The sequence below is a fragment of the Phallusia mammillata genome, chromosome 8 (assembly GCF_965637545.1).
Source record: "Phallusia mammillata chromosome 8, kaPhaMamm4.hap1.1, whole genome shotgun sequence".
NCBI classification, from domain to species: domain Eukaryota; kingdom Metazoa; phylum Chordata; class Ascidiacea; order Phlebobranchia; family Ascidiidae; genus Phallusia; species Phallusia mammillata.
Window position 1 is genome coordinate 6,684,076 of NC_137259.1, and position 20,763 is coordinate 6,704,838.

The 20,763-nt window shown below is 41.1% G+C and overlaps 2 protein-coding genes, 1 long non-coding RNA gene and 2 pseudogenes across 5 annotated transcripts; 4 read left to right on the plus strand and 1 right to left on the minus strand.

Moving 5' to 3' along the window:
- Positions 1-709: 709 nt before the first annotated feature.
- LOC145204828 (hydroxysteroid 11-beta-dehydrogenase 1-like protein) lies at positions 710-8,156 on the plus strand. The gene is made up of 6 exons (XM_080077427.1): positions 710-871; positions 1,091-1,221; positions 2,216-2,327; positions 2,968-3,153; positions 4,095-4,232; positions 4,678-8,156. Exons 1-6 carry the CDS (start codon positions 781-783, stop codon positions 4,881-4,883), a joined length of 864 nt encoding a protein of 287 aa, XP_079933553.1. The 5' UTR covers positions 710-780; the 3' UTR covers positions 4,884-8,156.
- Positions 8,062-12,806, plus strand: LOC145204826 (carbohydrate sulfotransferase 1-like). Of its 2 annotated transcripts, none has more exons than XM_080077423.1 (5): positions 8,062-8,156; positions 9,199-9,756; positions 10,202-10,367; positions 11,540-11,697; positions 12,116-12,806. In XM_080077423.1, the coding sequence occupies exons 1-5, from the start codon at positions 8,065-8,067 to the stop codon at positions 12,525-12,527; spliced, it is 1,386 nt and encodes a 461-aa protein (XP_079933549.1). In that variant the 5' UTR covers positions 8,062-8,064; the 3' UTR covers positions 12,528-12,806. The 2 variants fall into 2 exon arrangements, with proteins under 2 accessions (XP_079933549.1, XP_079933550.1); XM_080077424.1 differs by having other exon boundaries at positions 11,540-11,692; positions 12,116-12,256.
- Positions 12,807-14,848: 2,042 nt separating this feature from the next.
- On the plus strand, positions 14,849-15,667 carry LOC145204829 (uncharacterized; annotated as a pseudogene).
- Positions 15,668-19,017: 3,350 nt separating this feature from the next.
- On the minus strand, positions 19,018-19,640 carry LOC145204831 (uncharacterized). Of its 2 annotated transcripts, none has more exons than XR_013853541.1 (3): positions 19,478-19,640; positions 19,175-19,275; positions 19,018-19,086 (listed from the first exon to the last, which is right to left on the minus strand). It is a non-coding gene; the product is annotated as an uncharacterized LOC145204831 (long non-coding RNA). The 2 variants fall into 2 exon arrangements; XR_013853540.1 differs by having other exon boundaries at positions 19,466-19,640.
- A 70-nt stretch (positions 19,641-19,710) lies between these two features.
- LOC145204830 (uncharacterized) lies at positions 19,711-20,763 on the plus strand (annotated as a pseudogene).

Here is a 20,763-nt window from a genome sequence, read left to right on the forward strand (position 1 = left end):
AAGAACCTCATCATTTTAATAGCACAACGCACAAAGGAGACAATTTGACGTTTGATAAAACTTACAATTAAAAATGCGCTCAGATACGAAAATACGTTTGCGTGTTGTTCGGACATAAAAAGGACGTTTAGGTTGTTTCTTAATTTATCGTTGTTTTAACTGCACTGAAATTTGTCATGCATATGTGTTCAGTTTTATAAAGAAATGTTTGGTCAAAGTTACACCGCAAAACAAACTATTTATGTAACTTAAAGGCTATGTTTTATCACAGCAAACACCATTTTATGTTTTTTAGATTTTGTGTATGTTTTTCCTTATAAAAAACACCTTTATTGAAACAATCTAAATGCGCAATCCGTTGACTGTCGAATGTTTATGCAACAATGAGTTTGAATTACATTTTTGGCAAGGCAAATTGCTTTAAAAAGGGACTGATTTTGTATTTAAATGGTTTCGAGTTGCTGCAAAAATACTTGTTTTTAGGAGAAGTGCTTTAACGACCGTATGTAGCCTATTAGTAGCAGCTCACAAATTAAGCGCAAGGATTTTAAGCGGGGCGTTTGCTATTATTACGCCCCGGGAATTTTATCGCAAAAACAACTTTGTCACGATGCGCCTTACTCAGCCGGAGAATTTTAGTCAGATCATTTCTAAATGAGATGCTCCGTAGGCACGAATTTAGAACACGTTACGAAAAAAGATTGTCAACATAAATTCTTTTCAGTTTAAATTTACTGCTATATAGGATAGTTGTAAAGCTGTGTTCGGACACTTTGCAAAATGGGTAACGTGAAAGTAAGTGTTGCATTTTTGCTAGCCGCCGTATTCTGCCAACTACTTCTGTTACCGTCCCCTACAAAGGATTTAACAGGTAGGTCCTATGTAAAATTGAAAAACAATAAATTATTTTGTAAAAGTAATCGTTATAATGACATTTCTTTGAGCATAATTGGTCGTTTTGTTTATATGAAGCCGGCTTTATCGTTGTCTAGTTTATTAGCATTTACGACTCTAGATTATTTGGTTTTGCTTCTCTTCAATCTTAAGTCAAAAAATTAGAGCTATTAATTTTATATTGTAACGTTTATAGATGACGTCAATGGCCTTCGTGTCGTCATCACTGGGGCAAGCTCTGGCATAGGCGAGGAATTAACTTATCAGCTTGCAGCGATGGGAGCTAAAATTGTGATTACTGCTAGGACTGAATATAAACTACGCCAGGTACAACAATTACTTGATATGCTGCAATAGAACGTTGACATTTCAACTTTAAAATGTGATTTTTCCTGTGAATTGTGTTGCCTGCAAGAATTTATTTCATAATGCGCGTTTCTGTGTAATTCTAAACATGCTGTGCAAATTTGTATTACAAGTTGACAAATATAGAAACAACATAAAAATCAAATCTATACAATTCTTCATATTTGCATTACTGGGCATTTGACTCTTTATTACAAATTATTAGATCGTTAGAGTTGGGCTACTCATAATTGTTTCATACTATTTCATAGTAAAAATGGTGTTTAGGGAAAGCAACTCACTAACTAAATGTCCAATTGTATAACTGAATAATCACACCTAAGCAAGAATAATAATGTTAAGGAAAACGTGAAACATAGTTGTTCGAATTCCTTAACATTTGATAAAAAGCCTTTGCCAAGATTTTAATCATGTTTCAACAATTGCAGTCCAAAAAACGCACCAAATGCAGTCATTGTGCAAACAGGAAAAACACAAACTCAAAGCTAAAAGTTAACTTTTCGTGCAAGTTTGACGCAGCAAGCTTTACATTTCTTAGTAAATATAGAAGGGCTCGCTTTAACGGCAGGGTTGGGCTTGAACTATTTGTGGAGAGCTCGTGCCACGAGCTACATTGCATGTAGACTTGCCCCAAACAAAACACGAGGCGACGCCGTGTAATTGGCACGATTTCTTGGTGGACGAAAATGTTTACCATTAGGCCAAATTCTTTCAATCCTTTTTTCTGAAACAAGCTAATTTTGGTAGCCGCATGGAAAAATGGTTTTAAAAATATCCCAATGTCGTGTTTTTAAAGCGTTTGGGCACACGGGCGCTTTGCAAAGGCAATATCGTCACGTGGGGTTGCAACAGAACTGTTAAACTTTTAAAATTTCATCCTGATCGTTTAAAAAGCCTTCCCTTAACTCTTTCGTCCGGCGCATACAAGAAGTAAACATTATGTTTTGTCTTGTAGGTTGCAAACAAATGTAAGGATTTATACGGAGCCGATGTTTTTCCCATCGCAGCCGACCTTGCAAGTTTCGAAAATGCTTCGCTGGTTGTGTCCGAGGGGTTGAACAAGTTGGGTAAGTTAACTCCCAAAATCCATCTCTGAGCCCCTCTTTGAAACATACACGTGACTCCTATAGCATGTAAAAAATGCCGAAAATAATGAAGGCTGCAATTCAAGCCCCAACATCGGGTACAACATCAAATTGTTTTCGTGGATGTACTGCTGGTGCATCGTTCAATTTTTAAGTAATTTATTTTTAAATCTGTCTGTACACTCATTCTTGCTGAAAACTCTTTCGATTGCTCCATGACCAATGGGGACATTTCAAACACATTTTTCATCTCGTTTAAAATACTTGTCTCATAAATTTGCATGGCGGTGACTGCCCTTTATATACCGGTGGTTGTTCAACCATTTAATCGCTCGTGGCCTCCATGCTCACTAATAAAAATTTAGAATTCTGCACATGGCAAAGTAAAGAGCGGTGGGTGACAAAAGAGAATGACTCACTTAACTTTATAGAATACCCAAGGTAATGATGTTGGCCACTTGAAGTATTTGATGTTACTAGTAGGGCGTAAACTCATGGCTCCCTATAAACACACATGAAGGCCCCATCAGGAGTCATAAGGCCCATGTCGAGAAACGCTGCCATAAACTTTAGTCTTATTTGCAAGCAAACAGAAATCACTGACTCACTTGCAATATTTCAGGCGGAATGGATCTACTTATCCTAAACCATTTCGGTGACGTGGAATTTGGCGGATATCAGCACGATCCGTTAAACTTCCAGAACGCACTGGTTGTTAACATGATGTCACACGCTCACATTGCTTCAAGATCGGTTCAGGCTCTGTCACAAAGCAAGGGAAGGATCGTCGCCGTATCATCAGCTGTAGGTAAGTCTATCACTGTTCATATTGTAACATTGAGTCATATGAAAGAAAAACACCGTAACCTTCGTCAGCCGAAAATTTGCAAAATTGGAAAAAGTACCGATAGATAGCGCAAAAAGTACGGGTGCCTAATTAAAAGGATATTTCTGTGAACGCTAAAGGTTTGGTATAACTTTTTTGTGTCACCAATCGGTGGTTATTACAATTTTTACTGATACGTGTTATGGTGTCAGTAGCCGTATTTAGAAGGAGGCAAACACAAAATGCACTCGTTGTGTTTTAAACTAGACGCGTACATAAGTGTGCTTATTGATTGTTTCTGAAAGGCCATTAATTGACTTTTGTTTATGTGAACGCAATTATTCTTTTACCTATAGATACAGAAATGACAAATTCGCGAGAATATTAGACGAAAAATAGGAGGTATACAAGACTAACTTGGTTGGGAAACCACCAACAATGATCTAATTTAAACATATGTTCTTACCACACAGAGACCAAAATATATTATTTAAATCATGTTGTCGATATTGTCATGCAGTGCACGCTTTTAATCAGTCTTACCAAAACCGGAAAAATGTCTCGACAACGTTAGAATAAGATTAGTTTTTCGTGTTCTGTTGCTTCTCGACGTAGACTGATTCAAGCGCCCAATGTTACTCATCGCATCCGCTACAGCAATAAATTGACAAAAATAAATTTGCAACATGTTCCAAGCATGCAATGATCGTTTTCCGACTTGCATGTTTTTTACGTAGAGGAGTGCGTTAATTGGGGGAAATTTCAACATACAACTGATTGGTTTGTGGGACGTCCCCTCAGACGTAATTATACAGTCATTCACAAAAAATACTTTATTTTTGGTGCTAATTAAAACTCATCCTACTTGTCTTTAAGCTGGTTAGCATATTTGCCAGAAAATGTTTCATATTGATTTTTTTCAGGTTTTCTTGGATCTCCTTTCATGATTACATACGCAACTGCAAAATCGGCGCTAAACGGATTTTTCACAAGTTTAAGACACGAACTGACTTTCAACCAATCAGATGTTTCCGTCACGCTCTGTCACCTCGGTTATATCGGTACGAGTTCAAATAATCCACAACTATTTGTATTAAATTAGTCTTCGAAATATTAAACCGCTTTGAGCAATAGTATAGCAAACCTCGGTTAATCCGGACCCGTTTGGATAAAAAAATTGCCTGAATTAGGCAAAGATCCGGATTAACCAATATTGATTATGTAAAGCCTTACCACATTACAAATCAGTTGTACCTCAAGTTTTCAAATCAGTTGTACCTCAAGTCCGAATCTGGTTTACGGAGGTTTACTGTAATTGCATCAAATGATTTCAAATTGCGTCATTTTTTTAACTAAACCTGTTTAAATGCACGTTTGCAGTGAGTTTACAAACAAATTTGCTTTCACTCAGTGCACCGTTGAGTAAATAAGATTTTCTTCAACTTGTCTTAAGCCACGATAAAAATGACTATTGTAACACTTGTCAACAAATCTGTTTGCATGCAGACACTAAAAGCGCCGAAAGAATAAAGGACAATCTGATTCTGAAACCATCGTCAAAGAAAAACTGTGCATCCGAGATCGTGAAGTCGTCCATGAATCGGATGAGCGAGATGTATTTTCCCGCCTACTTCAGCTGGGTTCACGTTTTTAAAACTTTATTTCCGAGTGTTATGGAACGTGCCGTGCAGCTTCTGTACAAAAACGTGTGAAACAAACAACAGAACCTAAAGTTTTTTTAAGCTTCAAGATACACTCGGAAGAGAAGAGGTTGTTCGGATCCTAAAATGTGACAAATACATTATATGTTGGAGAAATGCTAAGGAAACGACAGCGAGCTTATAGGTCACCGATTTTAAGCGCAAACATAGTGTTCAGCACGTTTTTGAGTAACGCCGTGAACTTCTATTATACACTATCTTTTATCGTGGTGGAAATAGCAGAATGCTATTGAAAACAATCAGGTGGTTTTTGTTGGTGGAACAAAAAAGCTTTCCCAACCGAAAGCACAGTGCGAGGGCCCCAAGCGAGCAGTGTCACATTTTGTAACGAGCAATTTGTTATGTAATTAAAGCGTTTATTTTTGTATTCGTTTGTGTTTCACTGTGTAGATTGCAAAACTTTCTTTATCGTATTATTTTTTTGCAATCAGACAAACGCATTTCCGCAAAAACATTTACGTATCGTCAACAAAGCAAAAAAAAAACGTAAAAAAAAGAATTTACTGTGCTTCCACATGTTTTAGTAAGCAAAAACAATTTTGTAAAGTCATTATTGTGGTCGTTTAAGTACGTCCAATACCTGAAAAGCAACGCAATGTGAGGTGAAGATGCGAGAGGCAATGTTGCCCCAGGCGGTGCCGAAACCGACGTTCCAGTCTAGTAGTTCAGGTTTGGTATGTTTTTGAAACCTCGCTTCTACATCATTAGAATGCGTTTGACATTAATGAACGCAGTCTATGCAAGCGAATAAATTGAAACATTTATAAAAGCAAAATATGAAATTATGTAGACTCTTGCCAAATTATATAACCAGCTCAGAAGTTAAAAAAGTTTGGAGAGGCATTTAGTTTTTTAACTATTTTCATTCAGTTATTTACTGCTTTTCAGTGCAGCTAATACAAAGCTTTTTAATCGATAACAAGACAAGTTCAAAAACCAGTTGTCTTTTTATGAAGAACATAAAGGGACTGTAAAAGGACGCAATAATTTTTCAGTCGGTAATTCTCGCAAGTACAGTGGTTCTTAAAGTGGAGTCCGCGGTCCCTTAGGGTAGGGTTGCCATACGTCAGGATTTTCCCTGACATGTCAGGGAATTTAGTGTTTAAATCTGCGTCAGGGAGAAATGTTAAAATTTACTTAAAAGTCCGGAATTTAGGAAAACATTAATTTATGTATATTTTATTAAATTAATGTACAAACGGAGAAAGTTTCTAGTAGCTACAACCGCGTCTACCATATACCATGAAACGTAAAGAGGTAAACTGACGGCTCGTAGGTTAACGCATAAGGTTGCTGTTTCGTTTTGCAGTGTGCAATACCTCTTTGTTACTAGTTGTCTAAAAATACTCGTTAAATACAGAAATAAAAATCCGCGTCAGAAGAAAACACAGCATTCAATGCTACGTAGTTCATCTGCTTTCACTGCTGACGAAAATGGTTGGCCAAGTGTAACATAAGCCTTAATTGGCACGGATCAGAGACTATCGTATCTAACGTTTTCACGTATCACCTTCCGTGTGACTCGAATATTGTAAATCAGAGGTACACAACCTGCGGCCGTGAACAGGTTTGTTAAAACGTATGCGCTGGCGGCCGTGACGTAAATAAATCTCTTTTGCAAAGTATTTTGATTTTTATACTACTCTGATTTTTTAAACAGTTTTTGTGGTACTAAAAAGAGTATTACAAGCCTAGTACCATATGCGTCAGACTTTTTGTACGCCTATTGTGTGCAAACAATGCGTACAAAACAGGTACCACAAGCATTACAACATAGATTATGACATCATAAACCAGGGGTGTCCAACCCGTGGCCCGCAGGATTTTCGGCGGAGGTTTTGAGTGGCCCGCGCGGTATTTTTTGAAATGACTCATATTGGCAACTTAATCGCCTACGTAATTTATGGCGAACTTTTATTCCGAAAAATTGGCATTTATTGTTTGCTTTATTTCTTTGTTAATAGAGTAGTAATACACAACTGTTCAAGTTACTTTTTATTGCGTCACAATGCGTATTGTTACGCATCACAATTTCTACATTGTTACGTCACAATCTGACTCGTGGTTCATTGAGATACATCTGGTATCAGAGACTCGCGCAAAACGCATTTAGCAGTAAAACATCTGCCGCACTTTGCAGTGATATAGATTATGCCAATCAGGAAACAAAAAGCAAGTAACGCTATCAGAACTTTCCAAGAAAGGTGACTTTAAATCCCCTGTAAGATCAGTAATTTCTGACAGCCATATGGAAAAATCGCTTTGCATTGCTCCATCGTCCATCTCACTGAATATTGCCAAACTTGTTAGAGAAAAACAGTGCCAAACTTCACATTGAAATGTCGACGTGTAGGAAAAACCTTGTTGACTTAACTATATCTTGGTGTGTTTATTGTTCTTATAACTGTAAACGAGGATAATGCACATTTCTAAGATTAGAATTTCGGTTTGAGGATTTTAATTAGAAATTATAAGACAGCTATTTCTAAGATTCCAAATTAGCAGTAACACTCAAGTGGCCCGCGCAATCATTCGTAAACCGCATGTGGCCCTTTGGCCAAAAAGGTTGGACACCCCTGTCATAAACACTCAAGACTTATCTTCATACGGTGCAACTCAATCTGTGCACCACAAAGGTTAACGCAACTGAGATAAATTTGTCAGGGATCGTGTATTATCAAATATGGCAACCCTACCTTAGGGGTCCGCCACAGGATTTCAGAGGGACCGCGAGGAGTATTCCTTCTTATTTAATATCAGATCTTGTGAGTGTATAAGCAAAAATTAGACAGGCAAATGAGTATTTTGTGACAAGAAGTGGTCAATTGCTTCATTTTTAAGTAACAAACAGAGGCGACTGTTCGCGCACTACGTTTATATTGTTTAAGTCTTGGTTGTGACGTAATACATTTCCCTTGAAACATTCCCACGCAAAGTGACAGGAAACTAAACTAAATTCATTTTGCATGTTGTTGTAGGAATACTTTCTAAACTAAAGGAATAAATTAACTTTCAGGTTGGTAACTCGACAGTTTTAGTTTACCAAGGTATTTTCAGTTGCATAAATATATTTAGCTTGGATCGCAAGTGCTCAAAAAAATTGCGAAGGGACCGTTATGACAAAAAAATAAACTAAAGAGTTTGAGAACCGCTGTGCTAGCAGCTTTGCAGTATGAGAAGGACTGCCCTGGTTGTAGTATGTGGTTTGTTCTTAGCTTTTCTTGTATTTTGGAATCAAAGAGATTTTGCCACAACACCTATGACGTAAGTAAAATATATAGCAATACCGTATTTGCTCGATTGTAAGCCGCCCTCGTTTATAAGCCGCCCTCGATTGTAAGCCGCATGTTGAGGTGTTAAAAAATAATGTAAGCCGCCCTCAAATGTAAGCCGCACGCTGGAATTTTAGATACGATTGTTTCCTAATACATCTTTCTGTAGTTATATGGTATGACTATTTGCCCATATCTGTTAGTTACGTTGATAACTGTACCCGACAGAACGTATATCGACGTATAATCTGTACACGCATACATTTTTTGAACCCCAAATATTTTAAAATGTTAGAGTGCAGAAATGATTTCGGTATAAAATTAAAATATAAGCCGCCCTCGATTGTAAGCCGCCCTCAATTATAAGCCGCACAAACGGCAGTTAAAAAACAATATAAGCCGCGGCTTACAATCGAGCAAATACGGTAGTTACTGGTGGTAAATAAGTGGTACAAAGTGGTAAGTTTAAGTGTTGTTTTAAGCAAACAAGGGGTTTCCAGAAAAAAATCCACACAAGGTACAGAGAATAATTGACAAATTTTGTTAATGCATTGAACAATGATTAATCAATATTATTTCAAGAGAAAACTACTAATCTTCAAATAAAGAATACTAAAGCCAAAACAGTTTAGTAAGAGTTAAGTTATCTTGCTTTATGCCATGACATTTTTGCACTTTTTGCAAACTAAATTTCTGGGTAGGGGGTTGGCTTTAGGCAGAGAAATTCATGGAATAAAAAGTATTATACTGCAGTTAAGTCATGATGTCATGTACCTGCAATTAACAAACCGTATCATGTACAAAATTTTGCTTTAAGACTTTACGAATTTGATAAAAAATATTGTGGTGTGTATTGTGTTTCACTGCGCCGATCGAATTTATTTAATCGGATCCACTATTTATCTTAACCACATGCCATGACATAGTGAAGTGGTCTATGCTTAATCTGACTAATCGGAGTCAGAGAAGTGGTCTATGCTAATCGGAGTAGCCTTGGTGTTTCGGTGAGTATCAAACTTGTATCTTTTTTGCAGAAAAACAGTGGGTCCAGTCGGTGAACAGAAGGGTTTACAATTGAAAACAAACAGTCATTCTACACATCAGGATATGGAAGCAATAAAGGACAAGATAACCGCTATATTACAAAAGGAGACAACAAACGCAAGGCTGCAAACAGACGAAGAAGTGAAAGAAACCCCACAACTGATCAAGGAGCCAACTTTGACCTCTACAAAAGAAACAAGGACCAAACCAACCTTTCAAACGCCACGCAAAAACAGCATACAACCGAGCCCAACTGCAAGACTTGAAACAACCAGCAGGCCAGCTCTAACCACTCCTGATATTAAGCCCCCCAAGCTAGTTATCATTCTGGCACAAACTCGTTCAGGTTCAAGCTTTCTTGGGGAGATTTTTAACCAACGTGATGATGTGGAGTATTTTTACGAGCCTCTTTACCCGTTCGGAGGATGCCCTCGCACTGACAGTCGGGACCTCATCGATTATTTCTACAGTGTTCTGCGGTACGACTTCAACGCAACCAGGGATATCTACAAAAAAGCTTTTTCGATTGCAAAACGTGTAGACAACCAGTAAGTACATTTCAACCACATGTTATTCATTTTTGTTGTCAAATCGAGTAAGCCTTCAACACAGAAAGGTCGTTTTCCTACAATTGATATCTTGTCCCAGTGAGATCTGCAAGTATTTAGAAGTCGATTTTGCACTAAATATATGCCCATACCCGCATGTTACACTGCAAAAATATGTAACATTCGAAATATGGAATTAAACTTCATTATTACTTAAATGAAGGCAATGCTAACTACAATGATATTGGTCGTAAATTTGTAACAACGGCTTTTCGGCAGTTTAATGTTAAATTTTGACTAAATAATTGTTTTTGTACTTGCACCCATGGCAAACAGGTCATATAATTATTATGAAAACTTGAGTTTGTTTACAAATAGCCTAATGCGTTACATTTAGGGCAAGTGGTATTGTTTCTGAAGGTTTGACTTGCAAATTGTTTTAAAGGTGTCAAGCTACAGGAGTTTGTTTTTCGGCTTGTGATAAATGTGCAGCTTTCATCTACCGAGACGCTCATCTCTGTCGTCCAACGTTGACTAATGGTTGTCAAGTGGAAGATTTTCTGAACGGCGTATCGGAGCACGCAAAAACTGTCAAATTGTTGGCTTTCAAGGTAGGGTTTACAAATCTGCAGACAGTGTTGTACATCGGACAAGGATTATCGGGTCGGGTTTACGGTCGAGCTTAAGTGTAATTAATGCGGGCTTGATCAAGGCTTGACTTTCCACCCGACCTCACTTGCAATTTCAGCAACTTTCAGCACTAAACCGGGCTAAGTTTTGAACAAGGTTTGGCTCGGAATGGGTTTAAAGTTTGTAAGGTCCTTTCGGTTTCGACTCTAAATTTCAAGGCCGCTTTCAACTTTGGTGTAAAGCAGGGCTGTCCAAACTGCGGCCCGCGGGCCAAATGCGGCCCCCGACGGCATTTTAAGTGGCCTTAATTGTGTTGCGTTTGGCCCGCCATAGTTTGGAACTTTGGATTAAGTTTTTGGGTTTTGGCGACGCTACATCACGCAAAAGTTTTCCATGGAACTTCATTTACCGGTAAAACGAAAGGTGCTGACTCAACAAAATCACAAAATTTCCTTAAATCCTGTAAATTTGTGTCTTAATTCTGAAAAAAACGTTGGCCCGCGGGCGTCTTTACCTGGTAAAATTTGGTCCCCGTTAAAAAAAGTTTGGACACCCCTGGTGTAAAGTGTTAAATTGCATGCAAGAGGAATTTATAGCGTCACGTCACGAAAATTTTGACAAAAACAAGTGCAAAAATGTTGGAATCTGTAAATCATGTGCTAACGCGGGCGCACCAGCTGAAACAAAATCCGCAAACGCAAATATATTGCCTGCGTAAGATTCACATACAGATGAAAAGCAGCTCCCTATACGACATTAGGACAATAGTTGTAAGCAGGTTTTTTTAAGGTTTGGTTTGGGTGACCGCTAAGTAGTTTTAAGAGACCGCAAGTGTTTCATTTAAATCCCAAAAAATAGCCAAATCCAAATTTTGGGAAACCGCTGGAGAAATTTGGGGGACCGTTTCGGTACCCCAAAACACCTTAAAAAAACACTGGTTGTAAGCATGGTACTTACACTTAAATAGCTAGGTTGCTAAATTGCAAATTGCGACACAAATGTAGAATAAAGTCTGGCTTTGGACAAAGCCCGTTTTATTAAACCTTGAGATCAAACCCGGCCCGAAAAGCGCGACACCATATACAGTGTAAATATTTAGAACTCAGTGTAGAACGATTTAAACAAGTTTTAAACAGTGAATACTAAATTACAGACTTGTTACATGTGCGACCCGAAATGGATCGAGCCAATTCTGAAAAATCCTGCTTACGACGTCAAAATTGTGCATCTTGTCCGAGATCCGCGAGCCATCATCAAATCAAAGATCAGCTATGCACACACACCGCTCACCATCGACATAAACGAAGTCAGGTAAGATTGAAGGCTGTATACAGCCTGCTATAGCAATACAAATTTATAACGTTTAATTTAGTCTATAAATCTATAACGAATAATTGAATTTTCGTAAAAAGCGAAATTTGACCAAAATTTTTAGTTGGAATCATACTTTAAGGAGATTTAACTGGTTCGAACTGGTATACCGGTATGACAGGTTACTATAACAATCAAAACACTGTACAAAGACCTGACGACATTTTTTCTATACAGTATATTTTCAAAATGTCGAACTGCAATTTAAATCACAAACAAACTCAAAACAACTACTTTTTTGTTCAATTTACATTTTCATGGCGAATTTATGTAACGCCCTGCCTGAATTTAAGCACTGAATTTTGTCAACAAAGAGTACAGTTCCAATAAACGTTATGCGTTGCCCTTGTGTTTACAGGGAAATGACAATCAAGACCTGCCAACATATCGAAACAATGACCAAATACGTCGACGCCAATCTAGCGCATGACGAGAACAAATACTTCAGAATTCGACATGAAGACTTTTCACTGGACACAATCGCTTGGACTCAAAAAATCTACGATTTTGTTGGACTACAGATGACAACACAAATACAAAACTGGATTATTTCAGCAACTTCAGCGAAGAACTCGAAAAACCTTTCTAATAAAAACCAATTTGGTACCAAAAGGAACTCAGCAGAGGTTGTAGTGAGTTGGCGGAAGCTACTATTGTTCGAACAAATCGAAGTTGTACAGGACAATTGTCAATATTACATGATGAGCTCCAGCTACAGAGCTTTCGAAGACGACGCCACGGTTCGAAACCTTGACGAGCCGAGTTTTTAATGTGGAAAAACATACGTGTAAACGTTTATTGCGAGCAATCCGGCAATTTTATTCGCCATGCTATTACAAGTAAAATAAACACATGAATCGATGATCACCAAACTAGGCTTTGATGGTTAATTGCATTCAATATATTTTATGGCAGGTTTAGTCGTGTCACAAAAATTTTTGCGTTTCTTTTTTTTTTTGCTTTTTCAATGTAATTGAATTACCACTTTTAACGTCGAAGCCAAATGAACTTTACTTGTGTGGCAACAAGTTCACAAAACCATCGGGAAATAGTTGATTAATCATTATTAGAAGCAAAAACAGAATACTGCCATAGGTTTGATCAAAAAGTGAGCAGAAAACCGTAAATAAGCGAAAGACGTAAGTATATACCATAAAAAAATTAAACGAGCGGAAAGATACAACGGCAGGTTTTACGAGTCAATTTTTATCGTACCGGCAAGAGATCTTTCTGCAATACTGTTCGAAGTGTCGTGATGTGACTGTTGATTTTTAAATTTTAGTCTAATCTTCCTAGCAATGTTTCTATACTACGTCACAAGTGATCAAAGAAGACAATTGTTCGCGGTCAGTTAAAACTTATAAAAATAAAACCAAGTCTTGTCTGTGATTTAACACACTGGCTTAGGATCATATCTGTATGTTGCAATCCTAGAAGACTAGGTACAATAAATGGTTGCAGGAAAACTTTCGCAGGGAGTAAACTAATTTTGGAATGTTGCAAAGTTTTAAGTACGATTTGGCCAATCCAGAAATACGGTCGCGGGCCGGGCCGGACCTGGCCCGCGTGCCATGGTTTGGTGGCCCCTGGTTTAAGCAAACACAGTGTCAAGACTTTTGCTTTTAAGCGTTCACTTTGCTGTACAATCGCTCTAGCTAGCGCATGCAGTAAAAATATAGGAATTTTAGGTTTTCAAAACCCTTAAGGTCTGACGTTCTTGTCCAATCTGTTCAATGAGTGTCAATTATCTATTGGACAACTTGTTTTTGTTTGTTCTGGTTGACGAATGGACGTATTAAATCAGGGGCGGGCAACTTCTCCAGTCGGCGGGCCTGATATGGGAAAATGAAGTACTTGGCGGGCCGGATTCCTGAATCGATACATTAATCGCGCATTTATCCAGTGATTTGAAACGGATTTTTGACCACTTAAACCAGGGGTGGGGAACCTTTTTGTTTATAAAGGCTACCAAACGATTTATCGACACTCGTGTAGGCCGCATAGAATATTTCCCAGGCCAAGGACAGTGATGTTCAAACGTTTTGACTTACAGAATGGTCGTTTTGCTATTTTCTCGTAGTTTGTAGGACTTACGGTCCAAGCTAATTAAAATTCCTCACTACATTTTCATCTTCACTACAACATTCAGGATTTATTTAACCTAGAAATTGCTGAACCTGGAGTTTTTGGTAGTCCTATGGAAATCGCTTTATGTACCACTATGGGAACATGGGTCTTGTTTGAAAACCGCTGCACTGGAACTAATCAAAAAATAATCTGCAATAAAGTCAAAAATACGTTTCTGTCTATTTTTTTCAGCGCCTGGTGCAGTCGGTTATATCAACATCCTAAAAATTTATTTTGCCATCGAACTTAGTGCCCTAAAAAGAAGCATGTGGCCTTTAGGGCGCAGGTTCCCCACCCCTGACCTAAACCAAATACAATCAAAAACGTCACAATTACAATACAGTCCAAACAATCTAACTGATATAACATAAAATAATTCACCACAGCAAATTTAATGCATAAACCACAGACTTAGATACTGCTGAAACACTAACTAGGCCAGGGGTGGGGAACCTTTTTGTTTATAAAGGCTACCAAACGATTGATCGACACTGGTTTAGGCCGCATTGATTATTTACCAGGCCAAGGACAGTGTTCAAACTTTTTGACTCACAGACGTTTTGCTATTTCCGCGTAGTTTGTAGGACTTACGGTCCAAGATAACTCACACAGTCGCACTTTCACTGGGTTCTCTTTTACATGTGCTTTTCACATGGTCAATGTTTGGCTGTACCATATCGGTTAATATAGATAAAGGTTATTCTTTCTATCCTTATTATTTATTATAATTTGAATTTAGTTCTGTCTGGTAGCCTATACTTATAACAGTGATTAAGGAAGTTTCCTTTGGCAAAATCAACATGTGTTTTGCTACCAATAAACATAGTTCAAAAATGCTCCAATTTGTTTTAATTGCAAGAGTGATAAACCATGACATTGTAGCGGCCTCTCTCACTACCGTTATCGTGTGCGTTCATACTACAGCGAACCGGACAGATTGCCTTCTTTCTCTGACTCTCGTCTTATGCGGCGTATTCGCAAGTTGTGTCATTTCTATTACGATGTACCTCGAATAAACACCTCGCTACATTTGGTGACCCCAAGCGTGCAAAAACGTTATTTTTGCATTATGACAGAAGCCACAAACTCAGAGAATGCTGTAGCAGTAAAGTTACCTACGTTTTGGACAGCTCAGCCACGAGTTTGGTTTCAGCAAGCGGAGGCACAGTTCGCTCTTAAAAGCATTAAAGGAGATCTAACGAAGTACTATTATGTCGTTTCGGCTCTGGATCAGGACACAGCAAATCGTCTTATAGACCTGCTAGAAACCCGCCAGTCGCAGACAAATACGAGACTATCAAGGCACGTTTGGTAGAAACCTTTTGTCTTTCGCGCCCACAGAGGGCCATGCGGTTACTTCACATGCCTCCTTTGGGCGACAGAATGCCATCCGCTTTAATGGATGACATGCTTGCATTACTTGGCGATGCAAAGGAATGTTTTGTTTTCCAACAACTATTTTTGGAGCGATTGCCTGAGTATATCCGCACACGGCTGTGCGGAGAGGAAATTAGCGAATCACGGCTCTTGGCCCGCAAAGCTGATGCGATATGGTCCGGTAATCAGACGCCTACGGAACCCGCACTGTCCAACGTTCGGCGCAATGGGTTTTCTCCCGACCAACATAAAAAACGAGGTAGGAAGTCTCGATCAGCTTCACCACAGGCGATGCCTGACACAAAGTCCCTCCGCTTTTATAATCGTCGTTTTGGCAGAGATGCGATTAAGTGTCGTCACCCTTGTGCACTCGCACAGCAGGGAAACGAGGAAGGTCATCCCTAACTGCCACGATGGCCGGCGCAATTGGCAACCTTTTTCTTTGTCTGGGATAGCTCAGCAGGTCGGAATTTTCTTGTTGATACTGGCGCAGAGATAAGCGTCATACCTCCCACGGGATTAGAGCGCCGCACCAATCCTTCCGGCAAAACCCTCGTTGTTGCTAATGGCACCCGTATCCCGACGTACGGTTCACGTCTGGTATCCATGCATTTACCTTCCGGCAAATTTCAATGGAAATTTGTACTTGCCGAAGTTTCTCGACCGCTGCTCGGCGCCGACTTTCTGAGGGGACATTCCCTTTTAGTTGACCTCAAGCACCGACGCCTCATCAATGCCGAAACTTTCTCCAGCGTCGCACTTGGCAAGGCCTCCCAATCAGCGCCGAACCTTAATGCTGTTTCCTCGGGCACGTCTGTCTATGCTCGACTATTGGCCGAGTTCCCAGGAATAACAACTCCCCACTTTTCACAGTGGCTTCCCAAGCATGTAGTTCAGCATTTCATTCCCACTAACGGCCCACCAGTGCACTCTCGCGCTCGTCGTCTCCCTCCCGAGAAACTCAGCATCGCTAAAAAGGAATTTCACAAGATGCTGCAACTGGGCATTATTCGACGCTCTTCCAGTCCATGGGCCTCGCCACTGCACATGGTTCCAAAGTCGTCCGGTGGGCGGCGCCCCTGCGGCGATTACCGCCGTCTTAACGCAGCTACCCAGCCTGATCGTTACGCCATTCCTCACATTCAAGACTTTTCGGCTCGGTTGACAGGTTCTAGCGTTTTTTTCCAAAATTGACCTTGTTCGTGGCTACCACCAGGTTCCTGTGGCACCTGATGACATCGCGAAAACCGCGGTCATTACCCCTTTTGGCCTTCGGCCTTAAAAATGCGGCACAGGCCTTTCAGCGACTGATGGACACGGTATGTCAATCTTTGGACTTTGTGTTCGTCTATCTTGATGATATCCTCGTCGCAAGCAAGTCTCTTTCCGCGCACTACGACCATTTAAAGCGTTTATTCAAACAGCTTTCCGACCATGGCCTTGTCATCAACCTGGGAAAGTGCAAGTTTGGAGTTTCCCAAATCGATTTTCTGGGGCATCGCGTTGACCGTACCGGCGCCCGGCCCCTTCCCCACAAAGTCGAGGCTATTCAAACTTTTCCGCGCCCCACTACTGTCAAAGGCCTTCAGGAGTTTGCAAGTATGGTAAACTTTTACCACCGTTTTATTCCTGGCGCTGCACGCATTATGACTCCTATTTACGAGGCACTCAAGGGCAATCCTACAACGTTGCTTTGGAGTGACAGCTCAGATTTGGCTTTCTCGGAGGCAAAAACCGCCCTAGCGAACGCCACGCTGTTGCACCATCCCTTGCCTGATGCACCGACTGCTGTGACTAGCGATGCATCACAGCATTCCATCGGTGCTGTTCTCCAGCAATTTATCAATAATGCCTGGCGACCATTGGCATTTTTCAGCAAACGCCTGCGACCACCGGAGCTCAAATACAGTGCTTTTGACAGGGAACTGCTCGCTTTGCATCTCGCCATTCGTAATTTTCGCTATTTTTTGGAAGGTCGCGTGTTTACTGCGTATACCGATCACAAGCCTCTGACCTTTGCTTTCACCAAAGTGTCTGCTCCGTGGTCAGCACGCCAACAACGTCATTTAACCGCCATTTCTGAGTTTACCACAGATGTGCGCCACATCGAAGGCAAACAAAACCACGTGGCCGACACGCTCTCCCGCGGTTCCATTGATGCTGTTCGACTCCCACTTGACTTGGATTATTCGGCACTGGCAGCTGCGCAGGTCGCTCCGGAGGTTCAAGCATATCGTACCGCTGTCACTAACCTTAAGCTAGAGGACATACTGATTGATCCATCTGGAACTACAATCCTTTGTGACGTTTCCTTTGGATCGCCTCGTCCAATTGTCCCAACTTCATGGCAACACAAAGTTTTTGACATTGTACACGGCCTTTCGCACCCATCCATACGGTCAACACGCAAACTTGTCGCTTCAAAGTTTGTTTGGCACGGCGTAAAACGCCAAGTTGGCCTTTGGGCAAAACAGTGTGTCAGCTGTCAGAAGGCAAAAGTCCAACGCCACGTCCGTGCGCCTCTAGCAAGCTACCCGCCCTGCTATGCACGCTTTCAGCATCTCAACGTCGACATTGTTGGACCGCTTGCACCTTCGCAGGGTAACAGATACCTCCTTACCTTGGTCGACCGTTTTACTCGTTGGCCAGAAGCAATTCCTATGCCTGATTCTACCACCATAACGTGTGCACGCGCATTTGCTTTCCATTGGGTATCCCGTTTTGGGGTTCCTGCTGACATATCATCAGATCGCGGCCCCCAGTTTACCTCCGATCTATGGACGGTTTTCACCCAGCTTCTTGGTGTTCAACTGCACCGCACAACCTCGTTCCATCCTCAAGCTAATAGCCTGGCGGAACGATTTCATCGCCACATGAAAAGTGCACTCATGGCACGTCTAACGGGCCCCAATTGGGTCGACGAACTACCATGGGTCATGCTTGGAATCCGCACAGGTCCAAAGGAAGACCTGCAGGCTTCATCGGCCGAACTTGTTTACGGCTCTACCATTACCGTTCCAGGCGATTTTTTCCGCCCAGAACATCACGAGCTTTCACCCCAAACGGTTCTTCCATCGTTGAAGGCTACGGTGCGTCAACTTGTACCGACTCCAATGTCACGTCACGGTCCTGTCCGCACAACGGTCCCCGCAGCATTGGTCTCCACTCCGTACGTTTTCGTACGGAAAGAAGGCCATAGACCCCCGCTTACACCACCTTACGATGGCCCTTTTCGCGTCATTGATCGAGGCAGCAAGGGTTTTACGCTTGCCATCGGCGAAAGCAACCAGCTCGTTTCCATCGACCGTCTTAAGCCAGCGCATGTCGACCTTACGCAGCCGGTACAAGTGGCCCAACACCCACGCCGTGGTCGCCATCCCAATTCCGCGCACCAACCAACGCCGACACAACCGGTGCCATCCGAGAAGGAATCGCATATTTCAGCACCGCCCGATCCGGTTCCTCCCGAACCCGTTCCTGCCCTGGCTGATCCACCAGGTCACCAGCCAGAAACTTTACCTTCGGGCCAACACACGCGCACGCGTCAAATTCGCACTCCGTCGCGTTTTATGTGTTAATCTTATTATGTCCGTTTCTGGAGGGGGGTCATGTAGCGGCCTCTCTCACTACCGTTATCGTGTGCGTTCATACTACAGCGAACCGGACAGATTGCCTTCTTTCTCTGACTCTCGTCTTATGCGGCGTATTCGCAAGTTGTGTCATTTCTATTACGATGTACCTCGAATAAACACCTCGCTACAACATCATGAAATAAGCAAACTTGGTAGTTCCAAATAAATTTGTGCACAAACTGATCAGTTGTATCTGAAAACAAACAGATGAGTAAACATTTGTCTATCTGTTTGTAAATGTGTATGTTGGCAGAAATTATACTTTTACAATTAAAAAATACCTTCATTTGCAGTGTTTCCAAGATAGGTAACACAATGTTTTGCAGCATCAGCCAGTTTTTAGAGTGCCTGAACCTCTTTTTTACTGGTGTTTCATGCTTTCCTGTTAAAAGTATTTTGTAAAGTTTTTAGAAATAAAAGAAGCCAATGGTTGCTATCCTTTATCCGTTTATATTTTTTATACTCCAAATACAACCTTGGCTGTGTTTACATTTTCACCTGCACATATGCAAGGAAATGTCAGTTTTATAATTATATTCCTACGAGTTTCCAAAATGCATAACCAAACTTACCACATATATTACCTTTCAAAATTATTTTCTTCCAGGCATTTTTAACCATGTCTTGCGGGTAGGCTTGAACACATACAATATAATTTAACAATTCCTGATTGCTGTAAATTGACAAAACCATGCTGAATAGTGGATACAAGTCTTATTTTGCTGAACTGGTGGGCAACTTCAGAACAATGAAATGGTTTCGTGGGATCACAAAAACGAATACGAACTAGAGCAGCGGGATACGAAAAATTCATTAAACACGAACAAAGGCTATCAGGAAAGTTAACGGGTGCGTGCCCGGGGCACGGTGCCCCCACAAGCAACTGTGCACAATTGATGTGCAATGGTTGATGTTAAAGTGCCTGCCATCATTGCAATATAGGACCTTCAAATTGGTATTTCGGTTTTCTTGACTTAAAAAAATAGAACTATGTAGCGGCCTCTCTCACTTCCGTTATCGTGTGCCTTCATACGACAGCGAACCGGACAGATTGCCTTCTTTCTCTGACTCTCGTCTTATGCGGCGTATTCGCTCATTGTGTACGTTGTACCTCGATTAAACACCTCGCTACATTTGGTGACCCCAAGCGTGCAAAAACGTTATTTTTGCATTATGACAGAAGCCACAAACTCAGAGAATGCTCTGGCAGTAAAGTTACCGACGTTTTGGACAGCTCAGCCACGAGTTTGGTTTCAGCAAGCGGAGGCACAGTTCGCTTTAAAGGAGATCTAACGAAGTACCATTATGTCGTTTCGGCTCTGGATCAGGACACAGCCAATCGTCTTATAGACCTGCTAGAAGCCCTCCAGACGCAGCCAAATACGAGGCAATCAAGACACGTTTGGTGGAAACCTTTTGTCTTTCGCGCCCACAGAGGGCCATGCGGTTACTTCACATGCCTCCTTTGGGCGACAGAATGCCATCCGCTTTAATGTATGACATGCTTGCATTACTTGGCGATGCAAAGGAATGTTTTGTTTTCCAACAAATATTTTTGGAGCGATTGCCTGAGTATATCCGCACACGGCTGAGCGGAGAGGACATTAGTGAATCACGGCTCTTGGCCCGCAAAGCAGATGCGATATGGTCCGGTAATCAGACGCCTACGGAACCCGCACTGTCCAACGTTCGACGCAATAGGTTTTCTCCCGACCAGCATCAAAAACGAGGTAGGAAGTCTTCACCACAGGCGATGCCTGACTCAAAATCCCTCTGCTTTTATCATCGTCGTTTTGGCAGAAATGCGATTAAGTGTCGTCACCCTTGTGCACTCGCACAGCAGGGAAACGAGAAAGCCGGCCATCCCTAA